At 44.0% G+C, this 27,653-nt stretch overlaps 1 protein-coding gene across 5 annotated transcripts in view; it reads left to right on the forward strand.

Moving 5' to 3' along the window:
* The first annotated feature begins 304 nt into the window (after nucleotides 1-304).
* The window catches only part of LOC119965186 (histamine H2 receptor-like), a 73,195-nt gene continuing 45,846 nt past the window's right edge, over nucleotides 305-27,653 (forward strand). For 3 of the 5 annotated variants that reach the window (XR_005460449.1, XR_005460450.1, XM_038795592.1), the window contains exons 1-2: nucleotides 305-568; nucleotides 8,176-9,618. Coding sequence is in view for 3 of the 5 variants with exons in the window: in XM_038795592.1 (XP_038651520.1) it covers nucleotides 8,501-9,618 (1,118 nt within the window). In the remaining 2 variants the exon portion in view is untranslated. Of the gene's footprint in view, nucleotides 569-736; nucleotides 851-8,175; nucleotides 9,619-27,653 lie in introns of those variants that run through there. The other 2 variants (XM_038795594.1, XM_038795593.1) reach the window with 2 other exon arrangements.

The following is a 27,653-nucleotide window of genomic DNA, read 5'->3' on the forward strand; positions in this document are numbered from 1 at the left end:
GGGCAGGAGGTTGGACAACAGAACATAAAAATGTAGGGAAGTAGGAAAAAAATCAGAGACTTCAGGCAGACGGACAAGTTCCCGAGGATCAATAGGGAAGCAGGACACGCGAAAAGGGGACGATATAAGTGTACATGAAATAATCTTGAAGGTTCACCGGTTTTGTTCAATCATTGTACCGAAAATGTAGAGATTTATTCAGAAAATACTGAAAGTGGGGCGGGAACGGTGGCTGGTATGTATTACCTACTTAGCATAATTGTGCTGCTGCTTCTGAGTTTGACTTGCTGTGCGAGGGGTTGTCCCACGTGTACCAAAAACAAACAGCATCTTTTATATACATCTGTATAAGCAGCCGCACAATTCCGGGCGCCTTAGTTGACGAACTCCCTATCAGAGCTCCCTATCAAAGATAGAAACTACTTTGAAGTCTGAAGTTCAACAGCGAATGCAGCAACAGTCCAGACTCTCGGCACTTTGCCCCATCGAGGTGAGGGGGGAATTCCGGCCAGGGGTCGACCTGTTCCCGCCTTGCAGTCCCGTCAACAGGCGCGGAAGCGCGATCAAGGTAACTTGCCCCGCAGTTCATTACGGCCGGCGACTGCACCGCCAGTTTCACCGGAATTTATTCGGAAAGTATGACAGTGCTGAAGGGGAATGTAAGACAATTTGGCCGAGTTTGTGCATAAAACCGGAATCTTTAAGTCGCCTGGAGTGCGGATTTCAGTCCCGGTTCATTTCTGATCGCTGCTCGCCTCCGTCTTTTTAAGTTTCCTCACACCCTGCCCGGGCGGGGAGCCTTTCACATTTGGCCCATCATTTCCTAATAAACGTCTATCTTCAAATTAAGGTGGGTCTCTCAGAGAGAGAAAAAACTAACAAGAACAACTTTCTTTAGATTGATTTTTCTCATCAAGGAGGTTTTCAAATCTAAAATCACCTCCGGCCGAACGGTGCTGATGGGTTGGGTATGTTGTGTGAATGTTGGACGCCTCCGAATTTGCTGCGTTGACGGTCGGAATGAACGGTGGGCGCTGGTTTTTTGCTCTGTGAGGTAGCTGAGAGTTTGCAGGACTTTGAGAATGTCATGCTTCCTACTTTTCAACCCCGGGAGGGGCTTTTCACAGTAACTTCATTTGAAGCCTACTTGTGACAATAAGCGACTTATTATAGCTGCTCGAGTCCATAACATATATTGGGCATGTTAACAGGAACCTGGATCTTGGTCCACATGTATAAAGTGTCCCCCAGTGCCCGCTTGGGCAGCTAACACACTGGGGCTGGTTTAGCACATTGGGCTAAATCACTGGCTTTTAAAGCAGACCAAGGCAGGTCAGCAGCACGGTTCAATTCCCGTACCAGCCTTCCTGAACAGGCGCCAGAATGTGGCGACTAGGGGCTTTTCACAGTAACTTCATTGAAGCCTACTCATGACAAGCGATTTTCATTTTTTTCATTTCCTAACAGCCAGCAGCTGGGCCAAGAGGCTGGAGAGGGAAGGGATGGACAATCTCAATTGCAGAGGCAAGGGGCTGTGCCTGAACTCAGCTGAGCTCCTGGAGTCACAGCAAATACAGGGGTGATTGAGGTGGACTAGTTTCTCCAGCGCAGTGGTAAACCTAACCGTATGTTTCAATCGGGTTCTCCCTATATCACCCTCACTGTCACAGCAGCATCCACCCCCCCCCCACTCCTTGTTTTTCCAACTACATTTCGACCATTCTCTTGTAAATTGTACTGCTCTGTGTTTCTATCTCCAACTCCTGTAAGTGCATCTCGTAGCTTTTATAACCCCAACTTCACTGTCCCATAATAATAATTTTTATTAGTGTCACAAGTAGGCTTTCATTACACTGCAATGAAGTTACTGTGAAAAGCCCCTAGTTGACACACTCCGGCGTCTGTTTGGGTACACAGAGAGCGAATTCAGAATGTCCAATTCACCTAACTGCATATCCTTCGGGACTTGTGGGAGGAAACCCAAGCACTCGGAGGAAACCTATGCAGACACGGGGAGAATGTGCACACTCCGCACAGACAGTTACCCAAGCCGGGAATTGAACCCGGATCCCTGGCGCTGTGAAGCAACAGGGCTAACCACTGTGCTACCATGCTAAAACCCTCGGTTGACATGATTGAGTTAGAAGGTTATAGAGTTTGAATCCCATTCTAATGGCGATTTGAACACAGTAATCCAGATTGGCACTCCGCTGCAGGCCTGAGTGAGTGTGTTTCATTATTGGAGGTGCCGTTTGGGTGAGATTGTTAAATGGAGAGAGCCTGTCTGCTCTCTGAGATGAACATTAGCGATCCCAGGACACTATTTTGAACAAATCCGGGTTCAAATCTATTTGAGCTATCCGGGTGACTGCACAATTACCCCATATCAATATAACACAAAGAGTTTCCCCTGTTCATTTTCTCATTGTTGCTTGTGGGAATTTTCTGCTGCTTTTCCTACAATGTATGAATGACTACACTGCAAAAGTACTTAAATCGTTTTTAGGATGTCCTGAGGTTGTGAAAGGTGCTATATAAATGCAAGTCTTTTTGTGTGCCGCTGGTTTGAGTTTTCCTTAGTCACTGTTCTCATTTACTTTGTCCTATCCTACTTTAGTATTGAACATCAATCTACCACATGATCTCCACGTTGCTAATGCAGGCAGACTAATTCATTGAACATATATAGAAATGTTCTGCTTCTTTGTCACAGATTTCCAGTCACTTCTTCTTTGCTTCTTATGTTGACCGATCAGCAATGATAACACAATTCAATCCAATCACTATGCTGACAGAGTGCTGTGCACTCGTGTCGTTATTGAACTACTTTTCCTTCCACCGAACTCTAAGGCCACCAGAGCTTGTTCCACTTTGCCAATTTTTCATGATTCTCATTATACAAACACCATCCAACCTTTAGTTCTTCTCTCACACTCAGCATCCGGTGTACGCACTTCTGTAGTACTTAAGGAAATGGTCATAGAAATAGTGGATGCATTTGTGGCCAACTTCCAAGACTCTTTAGACTCTAGAACGACTCCTACAGGTTGGAGGGTAGCTATTGTAACCTTACTATTTAAAAAGGGAGGCAGAGAGAAAACAGGGAATTATAGACCAGTCAGCCTGACGTCAGTAGTGGAAAAAATGTTCGAATCCATTGTCAAAGATTTTATAGTAGAGCACTTGGAAAACAGTGGCAGGATCAGACAGAGTCAGCATGGATTTATGACAGGGAAATCATGCTTGGCAAATCTACTGGAATTCTTCGAGGATGTAACTAGTAGAGTGGATGAAGAGGAGCCAGTGGATGTGGTTTATTTGGACTTTCAAAAGGCTTTCAACAAAGTCCCACATAACAGATTAGCATGTAAAATTAAAGCACATAGTGTTGGGAATGGTGTATTGAGATAGATAGAAAACTGGTTGGCAGACAGGAAACACGGATTAGAAATAAATGGCAGGCAATGTCTAGTGGGGTGCTGCAGGGAATGGTGCTGGGACCCCAATTATTCACAATTTATATTACTGATTTAGATTAGGGAATGAAATATATTGGCTCCAAATTTGCAGATGACACAAAGCTGGGTGGGATGGTGAGCTGTGAGGAAGATACCTTCAGTCTGATTTGGACAAGTTGAGTCGGTGGGCAAATGAATGCAATATAATTTGGATAAAAGTGAGGTTATCCACTTTGGTAGCAAAAGCGAGAAGGCAGATTATTATCTGAATGCCATACATTAGGAGAGGGGAATGCAATGAGACCTGGGTGTCCTCGTACACCAGTCACTGAAGGTAAGCATGCAGGTGAGCAGGCAGTAAGGAAGGAAAATGGTATGTTGGCCTTCATAGCAAGAGAATTCAAGTACAGGAGCAGGGATGTCTTGCTGTAATTATACAGGGCCTTGGTGAGGCCACACCTGGAATATTGTGTGCAGATTTGGTCTCCTGATATGAGGAAGATGTTCTTGCTATAGAGGGAGTGGAGAGAAGCTTTACCACTCTTATTCCTGCAATGGCAGGACTGACATAAGAAGAGATTGAGTCGGTTAAGATTGTATTAGCTGGAATTCAGGAGAATGAGTGGGATCTCGTAGGAACCTATAAAATTCTAACAGGACTAGACAGGGTAGATGCAAGAACGATGTTCTCGATGGTGGGGATATCCCGAATCGGGTCACAGTGTGAGGATGTGGGGTTGACCATTTAGGACTGAGATGAGGAGAAATCTCTTCACCCAGAGAGTGATCGGCCTGTGGAATTCGTAACCACACAAAGCAGTTGAGGCTAAAACATCAAGAAGCAGTTAGATAAAGCACTTGAGGTGAAGGGATCAAAGGATATGGGGGAAAAACAGGATCAGGCCATTGAGTTGGATGATCAGCCATAATCACAATGAATGGCAGAGTAGGCTCGAAGGGTCGATTTGCCTCTTCCTGCTCCTATTTTCTATTTACACTCTCCATGTATTGCGCACATACCTATGAAATGTACACCATCAGTGTTCAGTGTACCTCTGGAATGTACACTCCCAGTGTCCAATGTTCAGCCCTCCAGAATGTGTACTCGGTGTCCTGTGCACCCACCTTTGGAATGTAGACTCTCAGTGCCCTATGAACACATCTTTAGAATGTACACTCCGTGTCCAGTGTACACACCTCTGGAATTACACTCCCAGTGTCCAATGCACCTACCTCTGGAATGTCTTGGAATGCTTTGCTTTGCAAAAGGTGCCAGAGAAATGCAAGCTGTTGTTATGTTCTCTTTGATCTTTCCCCATATTGCTTCTGCCGTTTCACCAGATCTTGATACACACCATAGCACTATGCATCATCCCATGTGGTCTATAACGCATGTTTATTTCTGTGAATGGGTTTACACCTGAACAACTGACCTGTGTTTTCTCAGCAAATGCTGCCTGACAAGCTGAGCATCTCCTGTGTTTTCTAACGTCATATTTCCATTTTCTGAAACAGTTTGCTCATTTGCCCACATACAGATTTTCTTCATCAAGGAGATGGGTATCATGATCAGACTCTGCGTTGTAAAATGTAACTTCAGGCTGGAGTTAAAAATAAACCAATATTAACTCAAATTGGTATGAGCCACACATCTCTGTAGTCGCCATGAGTCCCACAATTTTCACCCAACATTGCATTCTCCCAACTCTGACCCTGATTTTCCTTGCCCCACCATTGATGGTCATTTGCTCGGCTGCCGAGGCTCAATCTCTGGAATTCCTCCTTAAACCCTCCTCCTTCTCTCTCCTCCATTATGGCTCTGTTTAAAGCCTAGTCTTTGGCTGCACTATCTCTGTAGCTCCATATCAAATTTTACCTGATAATGCTCTCGTAAACTGTCTTGAGACATTTTGTTGCATTTATCCATGGTGTATAAGTGAAGTTGTTATTGTAGTTGTTGAGATAACCTTCTCGAGGAATTTTCTCAAAATGTAGCTTTATTTACTTTTCACAGTAACTTCATTGTAGTGTAATGTAAGCCTACTTGTGACAATAAAGATGATATATTATGTTATATTATTGCAAAGTCAGCTTACGACCCATCAGTATGTGATTTCCACTTTTTAAATCGGTCAACCCCTACCTATATAAAACCACAGTCAAATTAGTAAAACAAACATTTACAAAAGATGATCTACTTTGGAATTAAGCTATAACATCGTGGTATATTGCCTTTTCAAGATCTTAACATCTTGGTTAATGATTAATCGAGAACTTGAACCTTCAAAGCCAGAAAAAGAAACTGCATGGTTTGAGATAAACATGTTTTAAATATACGGAAATAATTTTCATTTTCTTCATGCACACATCTTTAACCAAGATCGCTCTTAGGGATGCTATCCCAATCAGGTCTTCCAACTTCCAACTTCTTCCATCGGGCAGGAGATACAAATGTCTGAGAACACACACGTACAGATTCAAAAACAATTTCTTCCCCACTGTTACCAGACTCCTCTTATGGGCTGACCTTATTAATACCGTACTCCTGTATACTTCACCTGATGCCGATGTCTATGTATTTACATTGTGTACTTTGTGTTGCCCTATTATGTATTTTCTTTTCTCTTCATGTACTAAATTATCTGTTTGAGGTGCTCGCAGAAAAATACTTTTCACTGTACCATGGTACACGTGACAATAAACAAATCCAATCCAATACACACCTCGGATAGGAGCAACACTGACAGAAGCACTGGTCAGACCTGATGCATATGATTGTTTAGAGAGCCTTGGGTGGTCCAGGTCTGGACCTAGTAAAGACAAACTGATTATTGTCATTTTAAAATGCAGTTATTGCGCATTCATTGTGAAACGTGAAAATCTGATTATGAACTCGCCGGAGATTAGAAGAACCATTTTACACGGACTTCACTGCAACCTAGAAGGGGTATTGCAAATAAAAGCAGAAAAGACTGGAAACTCTTAGAAAGCCAGGCAGCATCTGTAGAGAGAAAGAGTTGACTTTGAAAGTCGTTGAGCTTTTACCAAAACAGGGAATAATTAATTGATACAAAATATTTTAATTGACATGTTTATATTTTAAAAAATAACTAACATAACAATAACATATGTAGGGGAGGGAGTTCAGTTAAGTGCATAATTTTGGTTTTCTAAAAAAATATAGTAGATTAACTGTTATGAAAACAATTCATTTCTTAGAAAGGTGAAACCTGAGTTTTGGCAACCTAACTGTAGATTAATTCAAATCATATTTGAGGTACTGTCCAAATATTTTGTATGAAGCACACAGTTTCAAATTGGCACTCTAAGGTGGGCAAAATACCAGTGATTATGGTCGGATGATGGTTGTCTGGAGTAGAGCTCGAAATTTCCGATGTGTGTCTGGTGGCTGAGGTTTCCCCAACAGGTGTGTGAAGCTAGAGCACCATCTTTCCCTTTCAAGCTTCAGGAATCAGAAATTGTTCAGTGTTATTTTTGGTTGGATGGAAGAGAATATGCTTGTTTGACTGGAAGCATTCGACAGTTAAGTAAAAGCATAGGTTTAGTGGAAAGTGTTGCCTTGGTAATAGAATGTTTTATCCTTTATCTAATCATCTTTAAACCAATACAAAGACTCTGTTGCTAAACTACTGCAGACAGTAATGCATTGCAGTAACTTAATCTGCGGTCTGTCTGGGATTTGACTGTTAATGCACCTCTAGTAACTTATGCAGTTGCTAGTTTGGATCTAATAAGATTACCAAGCTTGTTTATTGAGTAAATGTTATAGATTTGAATTTGTTACTGATATACAGCATTTTTTTGTGTGTGTTTTTATCATGCCTTTGTCGCTCCACCCTGAGAATGCAACAGTCAAATTTAAAGGAATGAGATACTTTTTTGCCAGCAGTGACTCAGTGTGTGAATTACTGGAAGAAAACCCCCCCAGACCCTAATTAAGCACTTTTTAAAATATATTCAGCAAACAGAGATGAGCAGAATAATATAGGTGTCATTCTGTCCTGCTCTGAAGATGATAATGAAGCTTTGAGTCAACCATATTGTTTTGCTGAATATACATCTTGAATAACTGCTGTTCATTGATGCCTATCCAGAACAATCCTAAATGTATACTATTTAAGTTGACTCGGCAACAGAAAGACTCATAATATTTAATGACATCAAAGTAATACCGCATGTTTGTATAATGAGGGACAGAAAGATGAAAAAAGGAATGTGACAGAACGGAAACTCCCAACCAATAAATAATAATAATAATAACCTTTTATTGTCACAAGTATGAAGTTACTGTGAAAAGCCCCTCGTCGCCACATTCCAATGTAACATTAAATCTGATTTAGCAAGCACATACTGAAAATATTCACCACATAATCATCACATTACATTCCCTGAGAAATTAAATAAGTTGGGCAGACTTACCTATTCATTGGAAGTCATAGAGTGATTCAGCCCAATATGAAATAAAAACAGCTAATGCTTGATATACTCAGCAGGTATGACATATTCGGGGAGAGAAACAGAATTAATATTTCAGATTGATGGTCTTCCATCAGAAATGGTTTGCCAGTTGCTACCAGATCGGTTGAGTGTTTCCAGCATTTTCTGCTTTTAATTTTGCATTTCCAGCATCCGCAGCATTTTGGTTTTGTAGAGGTCCAATATGAATTTGACATTCACCGTGCCACCTTTATTGCAGCTCTGTCTATCAACATGGCCACACGCTCAACTTGGCAACACTGAATTTGTCTCAACAAGCACAGGATGGATGGGAGTAAGAACGTTGTGCTCACCATACACACATGAACCTGCCAGGCACTTGTAAGTTACACATATATGGCTGGGATGACAGAGGTTTTTAACTGAACTATTAGTATGCTCTCAAATAAACATGGATTTCACTTCGGTACAGACTTGTGACTTGAGAAATATTGAATTTTAAACACTTGGTACAACTTGACTTTATTGTCCAGCGCAATTTATCTCTGTTTTGACCATCATTTTCCAATTCCAACATTGTGGAGATGGAGAGGAGCCAGAATGTCACCATTGATTCTGAACACAGGACAGTGTTCTCAACGGTCCTGCTTGGGCTAGTGTTAGGAATGATTGTAATAATAATCATCTTTGGGAATGTGCTGGTATGCTTAGTGGTGGGATTGAACCGTAAACTCCAGAACCAAACAAACTATTTCATTGTATCCCTGGCGGCCACCGATCTACTGCTGGGTTTGCTGGTCTTGCCTTTCTCAGCCATCTCAGAACTTCTTGAATCAGAATGGCCATTTGGAGATACCTTCTGTAACATCTACACCAGCATGGATGTCATGTTGTCCACGGCTTCCATCCTTAATCTGTTCATGATCAGCTTGGACCGCTATTATGCAGTGACATCCCCACTGAGATACACCACGCTTATTACTCCCAACAGAGTTGCCATCTCCCTCAGTCTGATCTGGTGCATTTCTATCATGGTCTCCTTCTTACCCATCAACTTGGGCTGGAATACCAAAGATCTGTTGGTGCAAAGCTTGGACAACACCAATCAATGCCACTTGGAGCTCAACAAAGTCTACGCCCTCGTGGATGCTCTCATCACTTTCTACATACCTTTACCCATCATGTGCCTGACTTATTATAGAATATTCAAAATCGCAAGGGAACAGGCCAAAAGAATCAACAATGTCACTGGATGCACAACACTAAACCCATCACTGCCAACTGTTAAGGAGCATAAAGCGACAGTAACACTAGCGACAGTGATGGGGGTCTTCGTCATTTGCTGGCTTCCTTATTTTGTAGTTTTTACCCACGAGGGGATTTCGGGACATCCAACCAACAAGACTGTTTTTGCTGTGGTCCTGTGGTTGGGTTATGTCAACTCTGCCCTGAACCCCATTCTTTATGCTGCCCTCAACCGGGATTTCCGCAAGGCATACCAAAAGCTACTGCGATGTGGTGAGAGGAATCTATATTACAGAGACTCACCTGGCAACCTCCTGACTTGCCAGCCGTTGAACAGCTCACTGGCCAGAACTGAACAATGTCAGCAGCTGGGACAAGAAGTAACAGCAGACAATGAGCTAAATTCAGAAGACAGCAATGGTGAAAATGTGCCTCTCTCTAAAGAAACCTCAGAAAGGTAACATTCTCATTTCCTTATACTTTCAATGACTAAAACATTTTTTCTTTTTCAGTTTTTCAGTTTTCAATGTCCAAAAGTGTTTCTAATGTAAAGCCGTTACATTAATGTGCCAATTTATTAATGCCAAGTGTAAAGCAGAAAAAAACATAAATGTATAGAAATGCTGTCTTCTTCATTTACCTCAATTGTGTGGCTTTGGTATTGTTTTCTCTTTTTGGTAAGGGATTCCATTTCTCATACACACATTGAACTGCATAATAATGGACCAAATGGAATGCTTATGATGACAATTGCTAAAGCGTTCCGAGAGCATGAACACTATTTAATATAGTAAGAAGTCTTACAACACTAGTCCAACAGGTTTGTTTCGAATCACTAGCTTTCGGAGCACTGTGCCTTCCTCGGGTGAATGAAGAGGTAGGTTCCAGAAACATATATATAGACAAAGTCAATGATGCAAGCCGATACTTTGGATGCAAGTCTTTGAAGTAATTAAGTCTTTACAGGTCCAGGTGGAGCAACTGGAGAGAGGGATAACAGGTCCAGACGGAGCAACTGGAGAGAGGGATAATCACAGGTTAAAGAGGTGTGAATTGTCTCAAGCCAGGACAGTTGGTAGGATTTCGCAAGCCCAGGCCAGATGGTGGGAGTGAATCTAATGCGACATGAATCCAAGGTCCCGGTTGAGGCCGTACTCATATGGAATGGTAAGGTGAAGGACCCTTGGATGACAAGAGAAGTGGAGCTTCCAGTCAAGAGGAAGAAGGAAGCTTACGTATGGTTGAGGAAGCAAGGATCTGGCACGGCTCCAGAGGGTTGCAAAGTAGCCAGGAAGGAACTCAAAAATGGATTTAGGAGAGCTACAAGCGGGCATGAAAAAGCCCTGGCGGGAGGGATTAGGGAAACCCCAAGGCGTTTTACACTTATGTGAGAAATAAGAGGATGATCAGAGAGTAGGGCCGATCAGGGACAGTAAAGTCCCTGGAGGAGTCTGAGGAGATGGGGGAGGCCCTAAATGAATATTTTGCTTCAGTATTCACCAGAGAGAGGCTCATGAGAACAGTGCGAACCAGGTTAATAGACTCAAACAGGTTGATATTAAGAAGGAGGATGTGCTGAAAATTTTGAAAAGCACAGGATAGAAAAGTCCCCTCGGAATGACGGAATACACCCAAAATGACTATGGGAAGTGAGGGAGGAGCTTTCTGTGCTGTTGGTGATGATCTTTGCTTCTTCACTCTCCACTGGAGTAGTACCGGATGATTGGAGGGAGACGAATGTTGTTCCCCTGTTCAAGAAAGGGAATAGGGAAGTCCCGGGGAATTACAGACCCAACAGCCTTGCCTCTGTGGTGAGCAAAATGTTGGAAAGGATTCTGAGAGATAGGATTGACGATTATTTAGAAAAACATAGTTTGATTAAAGATAGTCAACATGGCTTTGTGAGGGGCAGGTCATGCCTCACAAGCCTCATTGAATTATTTGAAGATGTGACGAGACACATTGATGAAGGTCGGGCAGTGGGTATGGTGTATATGGATTTCAATAAGGCATTTGATAAGATTCCCCAATGTAGGCTCATTCAGAAAGTTAGAGGGCATGGGATACAGGGAAATTTGGCTGTCTGGATACAGAATTGGCAGGCTGAAAGAAAATAGCGAGTGGTAGTGGATGGAAAGTATTCCGCCTGGAGGTCGGTGACCAGTGGTGTCCTGCAGGGTTCTGTTCTGGGACCTCTGCTCTTTGTGGTTTTTATAAATGACTTGGATGAGAAAGTGGAAGGGTGGGTTAGTAAGATTGCCGATGACATGAAGGTTGGTGGAGTTGTAGATAGCGTTGAGGGCTGTTGCAGGTTACAACAGGACATTGACAGGATGAAGAGCTGGGCTGAGAAATGGCAGATGGAGTTCAACCTAGATAAATATGAAGTGATTCATTTTGGAAGGTCGAATTTTAATGCTGAATACAGGGTTAAAGGCAGGATTCTTGGGGAAACAGAGGGATCTTTGGGTCCACGTGCATAGAAGTTGCCACCCAGGTTGCTTGGGTTGTTAAGAAGGTGTATGGTGTGTTGGCTTTTATTAACAGGGGGATTGAGTTTAAGAGCCGTGAGGTTTTCCTGCAGCTTTATAAAACCCTAGTTAGACCATACTTGGAATATTGTGTCCAGTTCTGGTCGCCTCATTATAGGAATGATGTAGATGCTTTGGAGAGGGTACAGAGGAGATTTAACAGGATGCTTTAACAGGATACTGCCTGGACAGAACAGCATGTCTTATGAAGAAGGGTTGAGGGAGCTAAGCTTTTCTCACTGGAGCGAAGAGGTGTACAAGGTGATGAGAGGCGTGGATAGCCAGAGACTTTTACCCAGGGCGGAAATGGATCTCACAAGGGGACATCATTTTAAGGTGATTGGAAGAAGGTATAGGGGAGATGTCAGAAGTCGATTCTTTACACAGAGAGTGGTGGGTGCGTGGTATGCACTGCCAACAGAGGTAGTGGAGTCTGAGTCATTAGGGACATTTAAGCGACTCTTGGACAGGCACATGGACAGGCACATGGGCCGGGAATCTCCGACCCTGCGCCGGGTCGGAGAATCGTGCCACGCCGCTACGACGCGGCCTGCCGATTCTCGGGCACCCGCGGGATCGCCGCTCCGCTGGTCAGGGGCCGTTAAATGCCCCCCCCCCGGCGATTCTCCGCCCCTCGATGGGCCGAGTCCCACCGGCGTGGGCTACGTATGGTCCCACCCGGCGGGACCTCAGTGTTCTGGCTGCGGGGGCCCACCTGGTGGGGGCATTGGGGGTGGTGGGGGGATCCGACTCTGCGGGGGGCCTCCACAGTGGCCTGGCGCGCAATCAGGACCTACCGATCGGCAGGCGATCTAGTTCCGTGGGGGTCCTATGTTCCTCTGCGCCGGGCCCCTGTAGGGCTTTGCCATATTGCCTGGGGGCCAGTGTGGAGACGGGAAGCCACACGAATGCGCGGACACGCGCTAGCCGTGACGCACTGCTTCCGTGCGCCGGTGCAGCGGACACCACTCTGGTGCCGTACTAGCTGCCTAGGAAGGGTGCATACCCGGGCCTGGCGGCCTGTTGATGCTGGAGTGGCTTGCGCCGCTTTTGACGCCGGCGTCAGAACTTGGTCGCAGGATGGGAGAATCCCGGTGATGGTCAGCAGTAAATTGAAGGGGTGTAGGTTAGGTTGATCTTAGATTAGAATTAATGGGCGGCACAAAATTGTGGGCCAAAGGGCCTGTACTGTGCTGTACTGTAAGAGGCAGTCAGGGAATTACTGATGCTGATATATTTATGTTTTAGCAATGCTTAATATTTAATATTTTGCTGCATAAGTGGTTAGCCCGCAAGGTAGAAGCACAGTGAAGATGGTCATTTTCCGTGGTGACTTGAAAATTGGCTTATCCAGAAGCAATGAGTTGTTGTGAATGAACTATGTGACTCTGATTAACGTATTACAGCCAGATACATCGGGCTTGAGAGTCAACTAAGCTGTACCCTAGTTTGAGGCATTTAAACTATAAGAAGAGATGAAGAGCCTGAAATTCTATACTAAGGGAATTCCAGTGCTGAGGTGAGCGGGAAGAAATTGAAAACCAGGGACAAGGCAAACCAAATACAAAAGAACTTAAATAGTTTGGGGTGTTGAGTTGCAGCTTGACATTTAATGTGGAATAAATGGAAGGTAATAAGGCTAGATAAGCCAGAGTGGTGAGGGTGGGATAGAAGAAAATAGGCATTAGCATTGTAATAGGTAGATGGTGTAGTGGTAATGTCCCCAGACTAGTAATTCTGAAGCCCAGATTAATGCTCTGGGGATATGGATCAAATCCCACCATTGCAACTGGTGGAATTTAAAGTTCCATTTAAGAAAATTGAAAGCTAATCTCAGTACTGATGACCTATGAAACTATAATTGATCGGTGTAAAAACCCATCTCGTTCACTAATGCGGGAAATCTGCCATCCTTACCTGGTCTGACCTACATGTTACTCCACAGTAATTCTTAGCCACTCCGTTCAAGGGCAAGGATGGATGGGCAACAAATCCTGGCCTTGCTGGTGATGCCCATGTCCAATGAGAGAATACATTTTTTTTTGAAAACATGAAAATAAGGGGGAATGGGCACAGTGGCACATTCTGCCTCATTTTCCCTGAAGACACTGGTTGGTTATCATCCTTCATGATGAAGGAGCTACACTCCGAAAGTTAGTGTTGGACCTTAACCTGCTGTTGTAAGGCAATGAATCAAAATCTTTCAAGTCATTGCATAAGCTGCAGTAGTGCATTGTTTTAAAACTATGCACCCACAAGCACAAATGTGTACATCAGGCTGGTCAGCAAGGTTGCCTGCATTGCAAGGGATTATTATTGTGATAAGAAGGTTAAATAACAGTGTGGCCCCATTTGATTGGAGAAGAATGCAGCAACACCTAGCACCAATAAACTTCTATTTTTGCTGCCCTCAGCAATGCCCACATTCCAGAATTCACCAGCACAACTTATAAAATTAAGTTTGGGCCAAGGTGTGAGAAGATATTTTAGAAGCACAGAGACAGCAATCAAAAGACACCTGTAATAAAAAAAAATTTCATAGGTGACAGCAACATCAATCTTTCACTACTAGAGTCATGTTAATATGACATGTTCAATAATTGAGCAACTGAATGTCAAAATCTTTATCCAACTGCTCACTTTTCTGCACTATCTTGTTGATAGTGTTGCTCGTTCTGAGTAAGTGTGTTTAACACTCTTCCTTCTGAGGAAGTGTGCTTAACACTCGCTTGGCTCTGTTTCTCTTTTCTATGCTCCGGAGTCGCCAGGTGCCGTAAGAGACACCGTCACAAGTATCAAGGTCAAGTTCAAAGCAATAAAGCTATACACCAATTAGTAAGTCCAAACAGTTAGAGTTTATTAAAACAATTATAATAAATACTCATGCACACGCTAAAGACTAACTTACTTCTACCATTAAACGACTAATACTTATCTAAAAAGGAACAGGCAAGGTCAGGGAACAAGGCCTTCGTTCCGTTCTGGTCTGCAACTTCAGTTCGCTATTGGTCGGCAAGAGTATAAGTAATGCCTGGGTCAAGTAGCGATCGTTGTTTGGCACTTACTTATCGATGGCTGCTGCTCGACGGCCGGTGTGAAAGACAAGGGTCTGGAGGCTGGAGTCGGAGGCCGGAGACAGGAGACCGAACCATGTGCGGGACCTTCTTTTATAGGTCCCAGGAGGTCCGTGCCCCTTGGGGCGGGCTTCCTCACCTGCTGGGGATCGATTGGGCCTCTTCCCAATCGATATGATTTGAACCCCCCTATCCTAGGGCCATTCCTTGATGGCTGGGGCGGTTCTTAGGACTCATTGTCCTAACTTCGCTGGCTCCGTCGTGTCTGCTTCTCTATTGAAATATCGATTGATACTTAAGTGTATCTATTGTGCCCGGGACTGTCCCGGTATCACCTCATTAGTATGTAAACTGTTTTCCCATTTACAGCGCTGCCTGAACTCTGCAGCTGTGGGGAAACTGGTTTTTGCAAGTGTCCCAATGCTGAAAGCTTCTGCAAGCTGTTTGCTCTTTACTATGTCCGTTTTTCCCTGTATTCTTTGCAGTCTTCCATTTTGTGTTACTAGTGGCCATCTTAGATGGCTACACTCCCTCCTTGTGATCCTCACTAGAAATTGTGAAGGATCACCTATGTATGGTTCCTTTGTGTTCTTGTGTGTTCCTTTGGGTTCCTTTGGGTTCCCTGACCTTAGCGAGCTCCAGGGCGTCTACTCTGTCCTTAACTATGGCAAAATGTTTTTAGCTATCATCTTATAATTGGCGCTATATCAAAGGGGACATGCATTACCAATAATCGGGAACCTCTACCTATCGAAACAACTACTCTCGTCTTACTTTTAAAACATCCTATCACATTCTAAAATCTTACTCATTCATACCACAGTACATCGCGCTTTCTGACTCGGCAGTCGAGTTCAGAACAATATAATACATCCGTATCATTTTTATTTACAGATCGCTATAAATAAATTTCTTATACATCAAGGGGTTGGGGGGATTGGTGAAAACCGAAAATAGGGGATTGAACTCCGTAAATGGTTGAGGGGCAGGAGTGGGAGGCTCTCCTTTTCCATTTCCTCAACCTGAGGGTCTGCACTATGATGCAGAGAACTGCAATCACCAAAAGTGATTCAATTATATACGAAAGCGAGTACCAGGTCATGAATTTGGTGCACCAGGTCTGAACCTCGCTGATCATCGCTGAACATGGAGAAGTCGGTGTGTGGGAAACATTAATGGCGGGGGTCATGGGGGAAACATGGTTTGAGTCTACGTGCAAAAATACAACAACATTAAATAGAAATAGGTAGGCTTCCATTGTGGTCTTCTTTCTTCTCTTCCTTCTCTTCCTTCTGTATGGCTGATCTTGTTGTGAACCCTCCTTCGACTGTTCGAAAGCTATGGGATCAAGCACAGTATCTGTCAATACACAGTTTAATATCTGTAATGCTAGTGTATCTGTCCTCTCATTCCAATTGTCCCTTAAATGAATGGCCAAGTCACACCCTGTGACTCCCCTCATTTTTTTTTTTTCAAATGCGAATTTAGGACCAGACATACACCTAACAACCTTTCCACTGCGAGCCGTCTCGCAGGCTTTGCAATTTACCATCCGAATGTTCCTGGATGTAAATAGCATGTGGGATGGCTGCCGAAGGGCTACCTAAAGAAAAATGAAACCAAATTTTGAACAAAAAGGTCGAATGAGTTGCGTATGGGCCGCTACGGGTAAGATTTGTATGGGATCCCTGGGTAAGGCGTGCTGTGCCGTACCCGAGTTTAGCTGACCAAAAAGGGTTTCTCAGACAGGGCGGGTCCTCAATGCCGTTTCTCCACTGCCTGAGCAACCTGAAATGAACGGGCATGAATGTATTCGTCGTGGAATTGCAGCCTCTATTCACAGAATAGAGGGGCACCTGAAAAACAAGGGAGGAGCCAAGATGCTTCAACATCTGAAAACATAAGACAAGTCGTGAACTTTGTCGGTTCACCAGAGGATATTTAACTGAAGTTCTCAGAGATATCGGCGGACAAGCTAATGTGTATGTGAGGTGGTCACAAGCTTTTCAGCTGAAAAGACAGTGATCTGATCTCCAATCAAACCCTTAACATATAAACAAAACAAACAAACATGCAGGTTCCATCAGAAAGGATATTGCTTCCCTCAAGCGGTTCCTCTTTTACATCATCTGGACACCTCACTTCTCCTCTTTCTCTGTGAACAGGGTCACAAAGGGGTTGCCGTGTCGGGAGTCAGACATGAAGTCTTCCTCTTCTCCCGGATCCCATACTCTCGTATGGATCAGGCATGCAATCTGTGCATTATGTGACCGGGGGTCACTCTCGTCGTTACGGGCAAGTCGCCATGAATTGTCCCTGTGCCAAAATGTGGTGTCTAAATTTGAAGGGGCATAGTGGGTGTCGTCGGGGTCGGGTGGTGGGTCTGGGTGTGGGTTTGGATATTTAATGTAGGTGACCTCCATGGGGTCACTGGAGTTGGGGTCGTAGTCGCTAAAGTGGGGACTCTAGGGTGGGGTGCTGTGGCTGTCCTCATTGTCACAGTCAGTGTCGCTGTCTCTGCTGTGGCAGCTTGTGGGCGTTCCGGGGCGTGGTCTGGAGTCAGTGGGCGGAGTCGAGGGCGAGTCTGATGAGGAACTGGTCTGTGAGGGGGAGGGTGGAAATGTGTCTCTTGTGGGCGGAGCGAGATGTTCTGCAGCGTCCAGTAGGACATGGTGTGTGTGGTTAGACTGTGTTCCATAAGCCTTTAACTGGTTGATATGAAACCACGCAGTCTTACCATTGGGGTATTTTATTCTGTAAACGGAGGGGCTGATTTTGTCCGAAATTGAATACGGGCCGGAAATTTTAGGTGCCAGAAACGTGCTGGGGTTGTAAACAGATAACATAACCTGTTGCCCAACCTGAAATTCCGTGGGGTGTACATTCTTATTAAAACAAGCTGTGCTCTGTTTTCGTCTCTTGCCTAGGGTTACTGCGGCTGCTAACTTTGCAGACCTCACAGTCTCAACTAAATCTTTGACTGCTTTCTCATGTGTGAGGGCCGTCACTTCGGGGCTAGTCATGTCCAGTCCTAAAAGGAATTCTGTCCCTTTCATAGGGCATCCGGTCATGAGTGTGTGTGGGGTGAATCCTGTGGATGATGAAACCGTGTTGCGGATGAACATTAGTGCGAATGGGAGCACTGAATCCCAAGTCGAATTGTTCTCCTGTACCATCTTCCTAAGGGTCGATTTTAGGGTCCGATTCATGCGTTCGACTATTCCCCTTGACTGGGGGTGATACGCAATGTGGAAATTTTGTTTGATGCCGAATATGGTCAGGACGTTTTTCATGACCCGTCCTGTGAAGTGAGATCCCTGATCTGATTCTATACTTCTGGGGAGACCCCATCTCGTAAAGATGTGGTGGGTCAGGATCTTTGCAGCTGTCTTAGCTGTGTTGGTTCGTGAAGGGAATGCCTCTACCCATTTGGTAAAGGTATCTATTACTACCAGAACATATTTATAGCCATTCCTGCAAGGGGGCAATGGTCCTATAAAATCGATCTGGAGGTTAGTCCAGGGGCCATTAACTGGGCGAGTGTGGCTAAGTTGTGCCTTCTTTGAGTACCTCTCCGGGTTATTTTGTGCACAAATTAGACAATTCTCGATGTAGTGTGTCACATCTTTTCGTAAGTTTGGCCACCAACAGAGTTGTCTGAGGTGTCTTGTGGTCGGGTCGATCCCTTGGTGTCCATGACTGTCATGGAATAAGGCAATCATTTGATTCCTATCTTGCTCTGGAACCACATACAATTTGTCTTTAATGATCATACCCTCATGTGTGGTCAAAGCGTGTCTGAACCTATCATATTGTGCCACAAAGTTTCCTTTAAAAATCTCCCTGAGATCTCCGTCCTGTTTCTGTGACTGTATTAAATCCTTGATGTCTGTCTATGAGACCTGAACTGCACTCACAGGGGCGCTAGCTGGTGCGCTAGCTGGGGTGTCCAAAAGTGACCTCGCCTGGAACCTGCTTTTGCCAGTGCGTCGGCTTTTACATTTCCAGGGGAGATGACCTATGGTGACTCCTAACTTTAATTATGCCAAAAGTCCTATCCTTTGCTTTCTCTAGGATATGGCGGAGTAATGGGGCTGATGGAAGGGGTTTCCCGTCTGCGGAGACAAAACCTCGTGTCCTCCACAGGGGTAGAAAATCGGTCAAGCTGTTGCAAACATATAAACTGTCCGAATATATGTCTGCCGGGCTGGGAGAGGCACCTCCTAGCAGTTTTTTGGGCAGTTCAGTACTTCTCGTACATTACCGGACTCAATCCCATCACCATTTTGACCGAGCACACCCCCACACAGTTACTTTTAGACGGTCGACTGAAGGACGGCTCAGTGAGCCAGATAAGAGCAGCTAGATGGACGTTACTGTTACAAGGACGGGACATAACAGTTAAACGGACCAGGACACACACATTTTTAGCAGACAACCTCCAGTATCCAGGACAGCCCCATGAATGTGAAATTGTAGCACCCCTACACAACACAGGACCCTTCATAGCAAAGACGCCCCCCAGAAAGATAGGAAATTCAAACCAGAGCCCCCAGCACACAGACACGTGTGCCCCACTGAAAATATATGTGCTTTACTAAGATTTTTCTTATGAATTTGAGAGAGGTTCTCCCACCAAGTATGTCCTATACTCCCGGGACCTGTCTCCTCATTCATACTAAACTCATTCCAAAGGGGCCATCCTTTCCCTTTTAGATACTTGCGGAGTTCCAGCTCCCACACGGGACACTGGCCTACTCTGCTACTGCTGGTCGCTGCGACCAAGAACTGCTCTGGGTTCATGAGGCGTTCCATTGCCTGCATGGCCATTTCCTCTTTCTGTCTTAATTTGGAACAGGGGATGTTCTGGTAATGTTTTAAAAGACGGGTAAGGCTTTCACTATGTTCCGCTTAAAAAACTACCGACAGTTTGTCGCAACAAAATCTCTCAGGTTAACCTTACAACCCTGTTAGTTACGCATGCACAAAACACACTTCCGAATTATCGTTATTGATTTGAACTCCTTGAACACTTGTGATATTTCCTTTTTTCCAATTAGATTTCCAATTCAAATTTCTGGGTTCTCTCGGAGTGGGGGTGCCACTTCTGATCGAGTCCCGGCAGAGTTCGCCACTAAATGTTGCTCGTTCTGAATAAGTGTGCTTAACACTTGCTTGGCTCTGTTTCTCTTTTCTATGCTCTGGAGTCGCCAGGTGCCGTAAGAGACACCGTCACAAGTATCAAGGTCAAGTTCAAAGCAATAAAGCTATACACCAATCAGTAAGTCCAAACAGTTAGAGTTTATTATAACAATTATAATAAATACTCATGCACACGCTAAAGACTAACTTACTTCTACCATTAAACGACTAATACTTATCTAAGAAGGAACAGGCAAGGTCAGGGAACAAGGCCTTCGTTCCGTTCTGGTCTGCAACTTCAGTTCGCTATTGGTCGGCAAGAGTATAAGTAATGCCTGGGTCAAGTAGCGATCGTTGTTTGGCACTTACTTATCGATGGCTGCTGCTCGACGGCCGGTGTGAAAGACAAGGGTCTGGAGGCTGGAGTCGGAGGCCGGAGACAGGAGACCGAACCATGTGCGGGACCTTCTTTTATAGGTCCCAGGAGGTCCGTGCCCCTTGGGGCGGGCTTCCTCACCTGCTGGGGATCGATTGGGCCTCTTCCCAATCGATATGATTTGAACCACCCCTATCCTAGGGCCGTTCCTTGATGGCTGGGGCGGTTCTTAGGACTCATTGTCCTAACTTCGCTGGCTCCGTCGTGTCTGCTTCTCTATTGAAATATCGATTGATACTTAAGTGTATCTATTGTGCCCGGGACTGTCCCGGTATCACCTCATTAGTATGTAAACTGTTTTCCCATTTACAGCGCTGCCTGAACTCTGCAGCTGTGGGGAAACTGGTTTTTGCAAGTGTCCCAATGCTGAAAGCTTCTGCAAGCTGTTTGCTCTTTACTATGTCCGTTTTTCCCTGTATTCTTTGCAGTCTTCCATTTTGTGTTACTAGTGGCCATCTTAGATGGCTACACTAGAATCTGTTTTTATTTTTTAATTGTTTGCCCTATGTCTTTCTGAGTATTTTATTTCTATTTTATCTGATATTTTACTATATTTGTTTCTGTGCCTTAGCAAGTTAAATTGTTTTCCAGCCCCTGTTACGTCATTCATTTCCCTTCCTTCAGTCCCACCCAATTCTCCAAACGTTATCACATTTTTTTCCTTGTAAATCAGATGCTGTCTGGGATTTCTCCATGAACACTTTGGCTTTGTGTTCCTTACTTAGGGAGTGGAAACCATGTTATATTTTCAAGTCACCTCAACTGATAACATTGACTCCTTTATACTGTGGTCGCCTATTATTTTACTATTTCTGATAGCAATGTTGTATTGCTTTATGCAATATAAGTTACTCACTTGCTTCTTCCAGAATGATCTTTAACTTGATGTTGATTAACACTCGTAGTCTTCCAATTAGAGCAAATACTTTATTGAGTAACGTTGCTAAATTAACAGTGAGTTCATTCTCTCTCCAATGCTTAAACAAGATGTTACATGATCAAGATTAAATAAGAAATACTTATCATTAGCTACACCTGTGCTGAGCTGTCTGTCTGCTTGCGGTCCCTAGTCCCTGCACTTGCAAAGAGGTGGATCTTCGCTTGAGTGTGCTTTTTATACCCGTCTCCAGTGCTGCCCTTTCGTGATTACTTGGTTGTTACATCTAGACATTAACCCCAAATGTACATACAGATATGCAGATCACTACAGTCCCCATGGTTTAAATAGCCTGCTATGTTCAGAGCTACAAATCTTCCTTCACTGACATTTTTGTTGTTCTTTACCAAAATTATTTATGAGGAAGTGAAATTGTCGGTAACATCCTAGATTCGGTCTGTGCTGTGTCCTTAGACAGAATAATATGCTTCGGGTGTGGGAGAAGTGGGCCTGCACTCTGTAGTGGACAGCCTGCCGACTTCTGGGCCCGCTGGTCAAAGTATAATACCCTAATTTATCCGATTGCAAGCAGAGGGTAGGATTGCAATAAGCATCCTGCCCAATCAGTGTCCGAGGGCAGGATGTCCAACCTTCAATGTGAATTTAAACGGCCCCCTGGCATGGGGCAGTTTCAGGGGGCCCAGCAAATGTCTGCATTAATCAGGCATTAAGCAGAACAGAACAGGCCTTTAAGGTAAGTGTACATCTGATGTCTCCAATGTTTGCCAATGAGTAGAGGTCGCACCCTTATTGAACATAAACAAGTTTTCCACATCTTAGCTTAGAAGAGTTGTCAAGTCATTGTCTCTTTCCCTCCAGAGGTATATGAGCTATTGGAGTGATGGGAAAGAGAGGCACAGGAGAAGGGCCCTCGTTTAATGATGATTCTCTATAAATCTTCCTCTGTGCTGTTTAAAACTGATGGGATTAATTAATGCCAACCATGCGATCATGTCAAGGGCTTTCCATGTCACCATGTTCCCTCACCTCCTCTTCAAATGAGTGACCCCCATTCTTCAAGTTTAATATGCACAAAGCTTTTAACCCAGCTTTTCTCTACTGAGATGGGTTGATCAAGTCAGGAAATGTCTTAGTTCACCAGATTTGCCTTAGTAGAGAGACACAGAATCACATGATCTTTGTTCTGGGGGTGTGTGACAGTGTAGGATGGAGTCCAGCCTGCCTTCCCTGGAGCAGAGCATAGGCGGCTATAGAGCAGCCAAGTGTCAAGGCAGGCCAGTTACGACATTGTAACCCTCTAACCCTCACACCCCCTCAAACCCTCACCCAATCCCTATACCACCTCCATGCCAACTCATTCCCTTACCCACCACATGGCCCAGCATAGCACATGCCAATTTATGCGACCTTAGGGGCCTTCCATGTCCTTTTATCCACCCCACCTACCTTAAAGATGGCTAAATCTATAGCCCTTCCATGCCCATCCACCCAGTGAACACTATGTACAGAACTAATGAGCCAAATAATAACAATGCCTTGCATGCAACTGCTCATAAAAAAAACACTCATCCATAAAACTTCTTTTGAAAAAACACTGTTGTTTCAAAAAGCATATAAAAACGCCAATCAGACAGACCATTAAAGTATCAATAATAAAGGCTTCAAACACTTCATACCTTTTAATCTTCCACAAATAAACATTGAGACACAGTCAAAAGAATTCACAGAAAGAACTATGCATTACAATCACTTAAAAGATGTCAGCAAGCTAAGTTCTCTCCAGCTATCAAACAGAACCCCACAGAGATATTAATTTTGAAGAGTTGGATAGTGTAGGCTTGCGAGGTGAACATATACCACCAACACTGAGGTGAGTTCACCTCTATTTTATTAACTAACTGTTAACCAATCGACAGACGAGAACTGCGGGTTTAAACAATGCTCGTTTAAACTAGAGACCTAAGCCTGTCCGAACCAGTTGAATCTCTCAGCACGTGTGTGAGTCTGTGTTAGACTTGATGAGTTCTTGTTCTACTGAGAGGCAGCACCCAGAATGAGCGGGAACCATGGTGCCCTCTGCCTTTATAGTGTGTGTATTCTAACTGGTGATTGGCTGCGGTGTTTGTGCATGTTGATTGGTCCCAGTGTATGTCCATCAGTATGTGTCTGCACCATGATATACTGGTGTATATTATGACACCTTTTACTAATATGGGCTCTCAACCAAGCACAATAGCTTCACTGAGAATCTACCCCCACAATGGAGCTGGCAGGATCGGGAGTACAGGGTGCGGGCTCACTAATTTCACCCTTATCCCATGCCAGAAAAAAATTGGGGGTGCTGAGAATAATTGTAGGAATTCCGGAATCGAGATAATGGCTTCAGAGTTGTTACGGCTCCATGAAAATCCAGGACTTTTTCTCAGGTAAGAAGAACTGAGATATATGGGGTCAAATTGATAAATTGCACATAAGACTAATGTCAGTAAACTCTGCCTCACACAATGAATTTTCAAATAGAATATTGGAGGCCAAATCCAGGAATCATTTAAGAAATAGTGAAATGGTATGTGTGCTCTTCCTGAAGGCAGCTCCTTCGCTCACTGTCTTTGATGCTTTATCAGCAGCCAATTTGTTGCCGATTTTTAAAATCAGTAGTGATTTGTCATTTGCTTCCACTCTGGTGCAGGGTGGGGAGGCAGATCAGTTGATTCCAACCATAGCAGGAATTGTTGGCATTATTCTGGACAAAATGCTAGCCACCTAAACTAACCAGTTCCATTTAGGAAACAAAATGCTAGTCCCCTAAACTAACCAGTTCCATTTAGGAAACAAAATGCTAGCCACCTAAACTAACCAGTTCCATTTAGGAAACAATGGGCTGGATGGGATGCTCCTTTTTGCCGGCAGCCCGGGGGTTTCCCGACGGCATGTGGCTGCCCCACAATGGGAAACCCCATTGACCAGCCAGCGAAATGGAGCATCCCTGTGGCATGCTGAACTAGAAATCTGGCGTGACGGGAGAGAGAATCCAGCCCAATGTGTTCTGCAGTTTGGTGGTCTTTTAGTATGGACAGACAAAGTTAAGCTGTAAGACTTACCTCTTTTGCAATTATCTTGTGATACATATGAAAAAACTAAGCACGGTAGCAAAGTGGTTCTCACCTGTTGCTTCACAGCGCCAGGGACCCGGGCTCGATTCCCAGCTTGGGTCATTGTGGGGAGTCCGCACGTTCTCCCCATGTCTGCGTGGGTTTCCTCCGGGTGCTCCAGTTTCCTCCCACAGTCGGAAGATGTGCAGACTAGGTGGATTTGTCATGCTAAATTGCCCTGTAGTCTCCAAAGGTTAGGTGGGGTTGCTGGGTTACCGGGATAGGGTGGAGTTATGGACTTGGGTAGGGTGCTCTTTCGGGGGCTGGTGTCGAACCGATGGGCCGAATGGCTTCCTTCTGCAATGTAAATTCTATGACTCTATATTTAACTGGATTTGAATATCATGGGAATTGTTGGTTCACTGGATACCAGGAATTACAGAACAAATTATAGAACCAGAAAGTGTTTCTCGAATCCACTTCAACATATTCCCCATTACAAAGTTTGATCTATCATTTAACATTTTTGCCTCGATGCCAAATGAGTCTTAAGGACTTAATTTTTAAAAAAATGTTCTGAGCAGAGTTCAGATCCTTATTTGTTTAGACTTGAAGCCCCTACTGTTTAATGACATGAAACCTTGCATCGTCTGTGAAAGGTTAAAGTTTGAATGCCTTACTTTTTATAATAAAAAATGATTCATTTATTTTAAGATAAGTCTAGCGCTTTCAGCAGTGGTTTATTTTTCACACGGTCACAATTGCAACGAGTACTATAGCATGCAACCATGTGTGTGTTCGTCATGCATCACAAGCCACAAAACCACTTTGGTTGAGATAAAGTTACATTCAAAACTTCAGCTGCAACCTAGAAAAACACACATCAGTGAGTTCCCGTTTTCCAGTACTTTACATGGCCTGTAATTTTCTTTCATAGGGAAATTGATTTTAGTTAGCAGAAATGAAACATACCACCAGATCATTTGTGATTGAAATAGATGCAGCATCTTGGTTTTATGCCAAAAACATGAGTTAGTACCTCAGAAGGTCAGCTCCTGCTGCACCAGTGGCCTGTTTCCACATCCCACACAAGTTACCTTTTTACACATCTCCTAGGCATTTTACAGCAGGAGGTTGTGGGGCAGTGGGTCCCCACCCCACCTCTTGGCCAGAAGCTCTGGGTTCAACAAATCCCACTCTGGGACTTGATTGTCATTGAATGTGCTTTCATAATGTGGCCACATACACGTTGATGTCAGCCTGTAAATCCTTCCAATATGCCTAATGGCAGATAGTAAGAGTTGGGAGAGTTTCCTGGTTAGTCCTACTACATTCTCTTCATTCACCTGAGGAAGGAGCTGCGCTCCGAAAGCTAGTGATTCGAAAAAAGCCTGTTGGACTTTAACCTGGTGTTGTAAGACTTCTTGCTACTGCATAAGGCAATGGCAAACCAATGCAGCACTTTGCGAAGCATAATCATGGACCAGTCCATGGTCGCCAACGCCCTCTTAGTGAATTGTACGAGGAGGAGGAGATGCTAAATAATGGTTAGGTTTATGCTTTGGACTGATTGATGGTGGGGAATTATGTACTTGTGTAAAAGTTGGGCTAGGTTTTTAGTCAAAAATAGATGGCTGACTGTCATGTTCTGTAGATTGGCAGATATAATAATAATAATCTTTATTATTGTCACAAGTAGGCTTACATTAACACTGCAATGAAGTTACTGTGAAAAGCCCCTAGTCGCCACACTCCGGCGCCTGCTCAGGTACACTGAGGGAGAATTCAGAATGCCCAATTTACCTAACTTTCGGGACTTGTGGGAGGAAACTGGAGCACTAAGAGGAAACCCACAATATGAATGATGAACTACAGAACATCTAGTTCAAATAATTTATTATGAAACAACTGCGTGATAAAGATAACTAGGATAAAGGATAAATAAAATAATAAACTACTCACACTAACTAATTGCTATAGAGCTACTGCAAAATATGTCTATCCTCCAACACAACTTACTCCCAACCCCCTGGACACAGGGGTCACGTGGTGGGTTTACACTGCCACCTGGTGATCGGAGTTCGTGTATAATGTTATCTACAGAATTACTTTATGCATATCATCACGACCCCTTTCCTTTGGAAAATGAAATTATTTACATGCATTAGATTATTTTTTACAATTCACCATGATATGGATAACTATTTACATCCTTGGAATATTTACAGTCTGTTACAAGTTCAGTCTTTTGCGTTTGCGCCTTAGCCTTGTAGATCTTCTCAGTGACTGCAGAACTTGCAAAGTTACTTCATCTTCTTTAGTGTGTTTGTGTTTGATGTTCTTCATGTGTCAAAGTATCTTCCTCTTGTATTTGTTTCATTGGTTGCACCGTTTGTTCTTCAGCTGTGTTAGGACCGTTGCATGCTTCTTCTGGTGGTTACATCATAAACGGTTGCCGGACTTTGAGCAAAGCTCTTCTGTTCCTTCTCAAGGCAGCACCTTCATCCGTAATGATGAGATACGAGTTTGGACCTGCTTGTCACAGTACCTTTGCCTGCTTAGACCATGCATTTCCTTTGGAATCTTCTAATCTCACCATGTCCTCTGGCTACAGATGTTGGAGTTTTTGCGTGGACCTATCATAGAATCCCTTCTGCCTCCTATTTTGAGAGGTTAATTGTCTTAGGAATGTGTGGTTCACTGGCTCTTGAGGAATACTGGGCAAGGTCGCTCACAGTTGCCTGTTCATCAGCATCTGAGCAGGCGAGAGTCCAATGACTAGTGGTGCTGAATGATAGCTTAGGAGCTTGAGATAGGTGTCATCTTGACTGTTTAGTGCTTTTTTTTAGGAGCTGTTTAACGATATGAACGCCCTTCTCAGTCTTGCCGTTCGACTGAGGGCAGAGAGGGCTGGCGGCTACATGTTGGGAATTCGGTCCACTCAAAGCAATCAAAACAAGGACCATTGTCACTCATGATTCCCCTATTAAATGTGGATGCCAAGATTGTAGCCAAGATACTAGCACTAAGGCTGGAGCTGTGTCTCCCTCAAGTTATTGGGGAGGATCAGACGGGTTTCGTTAAGGGTCAGCGATTATTCTCTGATGTGCTGCAGTTGTTAACTGTGGTGTTGTCCTCATCGGAGAGGACGGAGCAGGAGGTCATTGTTGCACTCAATGCCGAGAAGGCGTTTGATAGGGTAGAATGGGAGTACTTGTTTGCGGTTCTAGAAAAGTTCTGGATAGGGCCTAAATTTATGCCATGGGTACGGTTGTTGTATAAGGCGCCAAAGGCCAGTGTCCGCACAAACAACCTGAGT

The sequence above is a fragment of the Scyliorhinus canicula genome, chromosome 4 (genome assembly GCF_902713615.1).
Source record: "Scyliorhinus canicula chromosome 4, sScyCan1.1, whole genome shotgun sequence".
Taxonomy (NCBI): Eukaryota; Metazoa; Chordata; class Chondrichthyes; order Carcharhiniformes; family Scyliorhinidae; genus Scyliorhinus; species Scyliorhinus canicula.